This window comes from Lemur catta, chromosome 18, assembly GCF_020740605.2.
Source record: "Lemur catta isolate mLemCat1 chromosome 18, mLemCat1.pri, whole genome shotgun sequence".
Classification (NCBI taxonomy): domain Eukaryota; kingdom Metazoa; phylum Chordata; class Mammalia; order Primates; family Lemuridae; genus Lemur; species Lemur catta.
Window position 1 is genome coordinate 5,330,753 of NC_059145.1, and position 9,523 is coordinate 5,340,275.

The 9,523-nt window shown below is 46.1% G+C and overlaps 1 protein-coding gene and 1 non-coding gene across 2 annotated transcripts; one reads left to right on the top strand and one right to left on the bottom strand.

Annotated features, from left to right (window-relative positions):
* Positions 1-380: 380 nt before the first annotated feature.
* On the bottom strand, positions 381-568 carry LOC123623719. The gene has a single exon (XR_006729999.1). It is a non-coding gene; the product is annotated as a U2 spliceosomal RNA (small nuclear RNA).
* Positions 569-8,210: 7,642 nt separating this feature from the next.
* Positions 8,211-9,523, top strand: LOC123623428 (syncytin-1-like). Its single transcript, XM_045530506.1, has one exon. It carries the CDS (start codon positions 8,349-8,351, stop codon positions 9,426-9,428), a length of 1,080 nt encoding a protein of 359 aa, XP_045386462.1. The 5' UTR covers positions 8,211-8,348; the 3' UTR covers positions 9,429-9,523.

The following is a 9,523-nucleotide window of genomic DNA, read 5'->3' on the forward strand; positions in this document are numbered from 1 at the left end:
GGTGATGGTATTAGGAAGTGGTGCCTTTGGGGAGGTGATTAGGTCATCAGAGTGGAGGCCTCATGGATTGGATTAGTCCACTGATAAAATGCGCCCAAGGGGCCTTGTTCTGCCTTTCCACCATACGAAGACACATCAAGAATATACCTTCTTTGAACCAGAAGACAGCCTTCACCAAATACGAAATCTGCTAGCATCTTAATCTTGGATTTCCCAGCCTCCAGAACTGTGAGAAATATATTTCAGTTGTTTGCAAGTTACCCAGTGTGAGGTATTTTGTTAATAGCAATCTAGACATACTAACTAAGCTAGACATCAGTTACTTCATAAACTCAGTAAATGTCAGGGTGGGGGGTTGTTTGTTTTTTTCATTTTTATGGGATGAGTATAGCAGTCCTGGAGGTACTCAATGCTAGGTTGATGTGTGGAGTGGATGGAACAGGTCCTGTTACATCTCCCTGCTCCAGAAATCCATTTGTTATATTGTCCTTGAATAGAGGGTGTGTCAGATATTAAACTGATAAGAAAGATACTATACTTGATCTTAGCCAAAAGGCTGAGAAGCAGTCAGCAAATTTTTTAACTTTGGGGCAGATACTGTACCACACACTGCAAGTTTTAAGAAGAAAGACAGGCCATAAATTGGCAGGGAGCCATAAATTGGCAGGGAGGGGATGGAGTTGAGGAACTAGCAAATGAGTAAGCAAATTATAACAGTATGTAAGCATGGTTGTTGTAATAGGCAAATAAGTTATGACAGTATGTTACAGTATAAGAATGTTGTAAAATTTGCACAAGATTAAAGAGACCTCATCTAAGGAGGCTGGACATGAAAGAAAGCTTTCCAGAGGCAGCAATGCCTGAACCAAGTTTGGAGGAATACTAGGACTCTTCTGAGGGTGAAATAAACATTCCAAATAAGAGGAAACTACATGTGCCAAAGTAGAAGTGAGTAATGTTGGCATGTTTGGGAAACTTAAGTGTAGAAGTAGTGAGCAGGCAAATGATATATGGTAAAGCTTGAGTAGAAGGCAGAGGCCAGTTAACAAAAAGCCTTATTTGCCATGCTAAATGGTTTGGATTTTATCCTAAAATTGCTGGATGGAGTAAAAAATGTTAAGAAAGGGAATTGTTCTGGCAATAGTGTGTAGGGGATAAATTTAGGGGGTTGAAGAATGCTGGACAGACTGGTGCCTAGAAATCTGGGCTATTGTAATTCAAGTGATAGATGATGAATGAGGGTCCAAACTCAAGCAGGGACAGCACGGGTGGAGAACAGGAGACAGATAATCGTGTCTTAAAATAAGACATTGTTTGCAAGCAAATAGGTGATGATGGTGAGTGAGAAGAAAGCTAAGCTGACTCACAGGTAGGGTTGCCAGATAGACATGTGCTGTATTTAATGATTTTGTCCTGCATCCGGTATTGACTTTGTCGGGACACCCTAAATGTACTCAGAGTTTTTTCCCCATTAATGAAAAATCAGCACTTAAAGATATTTTTATGCTTCAGTACTTGGCACTTAAATCACTTAGGTGGCAACACAAGCTAGAAATCATACTTAAATTTAGTGCCAATTCAAGCTAGAAATCATACCTCTGCAAATAAAGTCTGAACAATCCCTTATAGTCTCTCCTATGTTTGACTGAGGGAAGACAAAAAGGGGAACTGAGAATAAAAGTACTTGCTTTCCATATTCAAGAAAGGAAAAGGCTTCTTTTGGCAAAAGTCCCTAGCCATAAATAACCCCAGATAATTAGATCTTTGGATCAGTACACATGCTCTGAAAATTGTCCGGAGCCTTGAGGCCCGGCCACAGCATTGCCTCTGACGCCTGAGCTCAGTAGTTTTCCACTCCACAAGCAGCAGCACAGTCAGTTCCACTGTGGGAGGAGCTGACCTTTCCCGCCTTGCTTAAGGGCCGCTTTGCGGTTTGAACTTACCCCGCCTTTTCTTTTCCCACCTTGCTGACCTATATAACCTGCTGTTCAGCGTACAATAAATGAGACTTGATCAGACTCCTGTCTTGTCTCCATTTCTCGCGTCTCTTATCCCCCCAATTCCCACTCCCTCTTGCAGGGTTCGCGTTGACAGTCCTGCGGGTCGGGACAAGTGGCGCCCAACATGGGGCCCTGGGCACAGGGGTTGAACGTGAGGAACAGACGCAAAGAAAGGCCGGCAATACAAGTGAGCAGAGCGTCCTTCAGTCGCCGCGGGAACCTGCCGCGTTGGAACCGAAGGTAAGTGAAAGCGTCTGAACATGGGGCAAGAACTCAGCCAGCATCAGCTTTATGTGAAACAATTAAAAGAGGCTTTAAAGGCGCGAGGAGTAAAGGTTAAAGGTTATGACTTGCTTACATTTTTTTATTTCATAAAGGACACCTGTCCTTGGTTCCCCCAAGAAGGGACCATTGATATAAAAAGATGGAAAAGAGTAGGAGATGCCTTACAAGATTACTACAGAACTTTTGGGCCTGAAAAGGTTCCCGTTACAGCCTTTTCATATTGGAACTTGATCAAGGAATTAATAGACAAAAGGGAGGACTACCCACAAATAGTGGCGGCAATCGCCCAAACGGAAGAGTTTATTAAAACAATCCTGTTCAAAACCTGATCTCCGAGAACCCCCGCCAGAGAAAGAGATAGATCTTATTTCCTTAGAAACTGATGATGAAGGAGCCAAGGCTCCTCCGGCAAAGGGCACCCAGGAGGTTCCTTTGGCACAAAATAAAGAGGAGGAGGGGGCTAAGTGTTCCTCTGTAAGGAGGAAGAGTTTGCAGTGCAGTACAAAGCCTAAAAAGTTCCCAGTGAGCAGGGAACTGCAAAAACATGATAATGAAAATAATCCTGATCCCTCAGAGGTGCACTGGGGCGAAATAGAAGAGGAGGCAGCAAAATATAATCCTGACTGGCCTCCGTCTGTCTCATACCCTCCTCCCTATATAACATGGCTTCCGCACCCACAGTGATGGCAGCCATAGACCCTAAAGAGGAACTCAAAGAAAACATTGCGCGGCTTGAGGAACAGATAAAACTAGAGGAGCAGTATCAGGCCTTAGTTGCTAGGTTGCAGAAGATAAGAACGGGGAATGAGAGCGTGGCAGACCTGGGGAATGACCGAGGGAGTGTCCGCCCGCCTCAGCAGCCTGGACAGCATGTCCCAAAAGGGAAAAAATATATATCTATGGGAGAGGATGCTTCCCTTATGGAGGCTTTTCCAGTAACCGAAACTACCGATGCACAGGGACAGGCTTGGAGACATCACAATGGGTTTGATTTTACCGTTATAAAGGAACTAAAAACAGCTGTCTCGCAATACGGGGCTACTGCCCCGTATACTATGGCCATCTTAGAATCTGCGGCTGAACAATGGCTCACTCCGGTAGACTGGAACACTCTAGTCAGAGCAGTTCTCTCAGAAGGGGATCATCTGCTCTGGAAATCAGAATACTATGAAAACTGCAGGGAGACGGCCAAAAGAAATTTCCAAGCGGGAAATAACTGGGATTTTGACATGTTAACCTGCTCCAGTAATTATGCAAACAGGGACGCTCAAATGCAGTTCGATCCCGGACTGTTTGCACAAATTCAGGCAGCTGCTACCAAAGCTTGGAGAAAGCTCCCCGTTAAAGGGGACCCAGGAGCCTCGCTCACTGGAGTCAAACAAGGGCCTGACAAACCTTTTGTGGAGTTTGTCCACAGGCTCATGACCACAGCCGGAAGGATTTTTGGTAATGTTGAGGCTGGTGTGGATTATGTTAAACAACTAGCTTTCAAAAATGCCAATCCGGCCTGTCAGGCAGTAATTCGACCGTATAGACAAAAGACAGATCTGACAGGGTACATCTGCCTCTGTTCGGATATCGGCCCCTCATATCAACAGGGCCTAGCAATGGCAGCAGCCTTTAGTGGACAAACAGTAAAAGATTTCCTCAATAATAGAGATAAGAATAAAAGGGACCGTTTTAAATGTGGCAAGTCGGGGCACTTCACAAAGGACTGCCGGGGGCCCCCCAACAAGAACGCCGAAACAAAAACTCTGGGTCTCTGCCCTAGGTGCAAAAGAGGGAGACATTGGGCCAATGAATGTCGGTCCAAAACCAATAGTCAGGGAAACTCTCTGCCACCCCAGCAGGGAAACGGGATGAGGGGCCAACCCCAGGCCCCGACACAAGCTTTTGGGGCAGTAAGCTTTGTCCCGGCCAGCAGCAACAATCCATTTCAGACCTTAGTAGAGCAACCCCAGGGAGTGCAGGACTGGACCTCTGTTCCACCTCCCACACAGTTATTAACTCCTGAGATGGGAGCCCAGGCTCTGGGCACTGGGGTCCACGGTCCCCTGCCCCCAGATACTTTCAGATTGATCCTTGGAAGAAGTAGTGTCACTATGAAGGGTCTACAAATCTACCCAGGGGTAATTGATGGTGACTACACCAGGGAAATTAAGCTTATGGCCAAAGCCATCAACAACATCATCACCATTCCCCAGGGAGAAAGAATAGCACAGCTAATATTACTGCCATTAGTCAGGACTGATAATAAAAGCCAACATCCTACAAGAGGGGCTGAGGGCTTTGGGTCTTCAAATGTGTATTGGGTACAGCCTATTACTGACGGAAAACCCACCCTAACCTTATGGTTTGATGGTAAGTCATTTACCAGATTGATAGACACAGGAGCTGATGTGACCATTATTAGGCAGGAGGATTGGCCCCCTAATTGGCCCACCTCAGAGACTATGACTAATCTTAGAGGAATTTGACAGAGTAATAACCCTAGACAAAGTTCTAAATACCTCGCCTGGAGAGATAAAGAAAACAACTCAGGCCTCATTAAGCCATTTATCATACCTCAGTTACCAGTTAACCTCTAGGGCAGGGATCTGCTCTCCCAAATGAAAATCATGATGTGCAGTCCTAATGATATAGTTACTGCACAGATGTTAGCTCAGGGCTATAGCCCTGGGAAAGGGTTGGGGAAAAAGGAAGATGGCATCTTGCAGCCGATCCCAGCTTTGGGACAGTTAGACAGAAAGGGCCTTGGAAATTTTTGATTTCGGCCATTGACATACCTGCACCCCGTAGGTGTGCTGATCCCATAACATGGAAATCAGGCAAACCTGTCTGGGTTGATCAATGGCCCCTGGTTACCGACAAACTGATGGCTGCCCGGCAGTTAGTGCAGGAACAGTTAGAGGCAGGGCACATAACAGAAAGTTCCTCCCCCTGGAACACCCCTATATTTGTCATTAAGAAAAAGTCTGGCAAATGGAGGCTGTTACAGGATTTAAGAGCTGTAAATGCCACCATGGTACTCATGGGGGCGCTACAGCCAGGGCTACCTTCTCCTGTAGCAATTCCTCAGGGATACTTTAAAGTCATCATAGATTTAAAGGACTGCTTTTTTACTATTCCTTTACACCTTGCAGATCAGAAAAGATTCGCTTTCAGTGTACCATCCACAAATTTTAGGGAGCCCATGAAAAGATATCATTGGAAAGTGTTGCCCCAGGGAATGGCCAACAGTCCCACATTGTGTCAAAAATATGTAGCTGAAGCAAAACAGCCAGTCAGAGACCTCTGGAAGGAAATGTATATTATACACTATATGGATGATATCTTGATTGCAGGGCAAATAGGAGAACAAGTCTTACAATGCTTTGCCCAGCTCAAACAAGAGTTGGCAACAGCCAGGCTACAAATAGCCCCCGAGAAAGTACAGTTACAAGACCTATATACCTATCTGGGCTTCCAGATTGGACCAAAAATCATTAACCAAAAGGCTGTCATTCATAGGGATCAATTAAAGACACTCAATGATTTTCAAAAGCTTCTAGGAGATATAAATTGGCTCCAACCTTATTTAAATATAACCACAGGTGAACTAAAGCCCCTATTTGATATTTTAAAAGGGGACCCCAATCCTAGGTCTCCCAGGTCAATCTCTAAGGAAGCACAGAGCGCGCTCAAGTGGGTGGAAGATGCCATTGCTGCTCAATTTGTCACTAATATAAATTATTCTCAGCCCTTGACACTTGTTCTTTTCAATACAGCACTGACACCCACTGGCCTATTCTGGCAAGAGGATCCCATTATGTGGATCCATTTACCCTCCTCTCCCAAAAAGGTCTTGCTACCCTATTACGATGCTGTGGCAGACCTGATTATTCTAGGACGGGAAAATAGCCATAAATACTTTGGTATAGAGCCCTCAAAAATTATACAGCCCTACTCCTGGTCACAGATTCATTGGCTCTTGCAAAATTCTGTGGCATGGCCAATAGCCTGTGCCTCCTATGCTGGTGAGGTAGACAACCATTACCCACCAAACAAGATTGTCCAATTTTGCAAGCTACACGCCTTCGTGTTCCCCCGTATTGTTAGTACAGAAACTCTGGAAGATGCATTGCTGGTATTCACTGATGGGTCATCTACGGGGATCGCTGCCTACACCTTTGCAGACAAGATAGTTAAGTTCCAGACCAAATTTATCTTGGCTCAATTGGTGGAACTGCAGGCCATAATCGCTGTCCTATCAGCTTTCCCAGACCAAGCGCTCAATATTTATACAGATAGTGCTTATCTTGCTCATTCAGTGCCTCTCCTAGAGACTGTGGCCCAAATCAACCATATATCAGAGACTGCTGTTTTATTTTTACACTGCCAAAGACTCATTCAAAAGAGAACAGCCCGCTTTTTCCTAGGACACATTAGAGCCCATTCAGGCCTACCCGGGCCCTTAGCCCAAGGCAATGAGATAGCTGACAAGCCGACGCTGCCACAGGAACCGCGGCCGCAGTCATATCGGAAGGCCTGCAACAAGCCCAAGCTGCTCACGCATTACATCATTTACATGCTCAGTCTCTACAACTAATGTATAAGATAACCAGAGAGCAAGCCCGTCAAATTGTTAAACAGTGTGTCACTTGTGTGACCCATTCGCCAGTTCCCTACCTGGGAGTCAACCCTAACGGCCTCGTCCCCAACCTGATCTGGCAGATGGCTGTCACCCACTATACAGAGTTTGGTAATTTAAAATTCATCCATGTATGTATAGATACATACAGTGGATTTATATATGCTACCCTTCAGTCAGGAGAAGCCACCAAACACATCATAACACACCTCTTACACTGTTTTTCTGTCTTAGGAATTCCTAACCAAATTAAAACAGACAATGGTCCTGGCTATACGGCAAAGGCTTTTCAAGAATTTTGTTCTAAATTACAAATAAAACATACTGCAGGAATTCCTTACAATCCGCAAGGCCAAGGAATGGTCGAGCGGGCCCACCTGTCCTTAAAAACCACCTTTGAAAAAATAAAAAAGGGGGAATGGTACCCCACAAAAGCCACCCCTAGAAACATTCTGAGTCATGCTCTTTTCATTCTAAATTTTTAAAAATTGGATGTCCATGGAAAATCCGCTGCAGACCGCTTTTGGCACCCTGAGTCCCAAAAGCAATTCACCACGGTTAAATGGAGAGATCCATTGGACAATACGTGCCATGGTCCGGATCCAGTACTGGTTTGGGGTAGGGGCTCGGCCTGCATTTTCTCTCGGGAGCATGACGCGGCCCGATGGTTGCCGGAACGGCTGGTAAGACAAGTTGACTATAACAAACAATCCAGGGACGAGGCCTCTCCCTGAGAATATCCTTTTTCTCTTATTCCAGAGATGATTCCTGTCAGGATGCTCCTGTGGCTTACAATCCTGCATTGCCCCATGCCCGGAATCCATGCTGGTTTCGATGACCCTAGAGCTGCTCAAAAACTGCGACAGAAACTTGGTAAGCCTTGTGATTGCACTAGAGGGTATGTGTCCTCCCCACCTACCACTATCATCTCCACTGTGGCTTGTGGTGCTCATACCGCCTATCAGTCCACCTCTCCCGGGTGGGAGTGTGTTCGAACACCAACGCCTCTCCCCTCCGACAGTGGGCATCCTGGACTGTGCCCCACAGAGTGCACATCCTTCCATGAGGCTATGCACAGTTCCTGTTATTCCTCATATCAGGAATGCACCTCGGGTAACAAAACATACGTCACTACCACCCTAGAGAGAGAATATTCAGGGACCTTTGGAGGTGATTGGGGGACTGGGTCCCAGGTCCTAGGGACTATGAACAAGTATGCACAGGCCTCTTGTTCCAGTAAAGTAGGAAAACCTGTGTGTTGGCACAGAACGCCCCCCATTCATGTCTCCGATGGAGGCGGCCCGCAGGACTTGATTAGGGAGATCATAGTACAAAAGAAAACTGAGGAATTACATAAAAGTTCTTACCCTGAACTCCATTATCACCCTCTGGCTTTGCCTAAGGCCAGGGGCAACGTGGGGCTTGACCCTCAGATGTTTGAGATGCTTGTAACCACTTATGCCCTGCTTAATGCTTCAAATTCCTCCTATGCTCAGGGCTGTTGGCTTTGTGTGCGACAGACGTACCCCATCCCCCTTGCTGTACCTTACAACAACTATTCTTCATTTCCCTCAGATTACCATTCGGAAAACAGGTCTTGCTTACCGATTTCCCCCCTGCAGTTTCAGCCTGTACAGTTCTCTGGCTTCCCCTGTGTCTATTCCCCCTCCATCAATAACACTGATGAGGTAGACGTTGGTATGGCCAGCTTTGCCAACTGCAGTGAAGTGCTTAATGCTACGGGTCCTTTATGTGCTCCAAATGGTACAGTTTTTGTCTGCGGTAGCAATAGGGCCTACACTCTATTGCCTGGGAACTGGACAGGCAGGTGTGCAGTCGCTTACCTTTTTCCAGACATAGACATCATCCCTGGAGACGAACCTGTCCCCGTACCTACCATGGACCACGTCGTAGGAAGGCCCAAAAGAGCGGTGCAGGTAATTCCACTGCTTGTAGGCTTAGGAATAACCACTGCCATAGCATCTGGAACTACGGGCCTGGGCATATCCATCACCCAATACACCAAACTATCCAGACAGCTAATCTCAGATGTTCAGATCCTATCAGACACTATCCAGGACCTACAAGACCAGGTGGACTCCTTGGCTGAGGTAGTGCTACAAAATAGAAGGGGCTTAGACCTACTTACAGCAGAGCAGGGAGGCATCTGTTTGACTTTACAGGAGAAATGTTGCTTCTATGCAAACAAATCAGGAATCGTCAGAGACAAGATTAAACAACTACAAGACGACCTAGAACGGCGAAGAAAGGAGATGGCGGCCAACGCGTTCTGGACCGGATTAAATGGACTTTTACCCTACCTCTTACAATTTTTGGGTCCCCTCATTACCCTGCTGCTCCTCTTTACAGTGGCACCTTTGTTGTTCAATAAGCTCATGGCATTCATCAAACAACAGATTGAGGCCATTCAGGCTAAGCCTATACAGGTCCATTATCATCGCCTTGAGATGAACGAACGGGGTAGTTCGTGCTTGTCTTTAAATAAGATATGACACATTGTCAGCCACCTCCCTGCGAGCTGGACTGGACAGCCAAAGACGGGTAAGATTGGGTCTAGACCACACCAACCTAAGACAGGTCTTAGTCG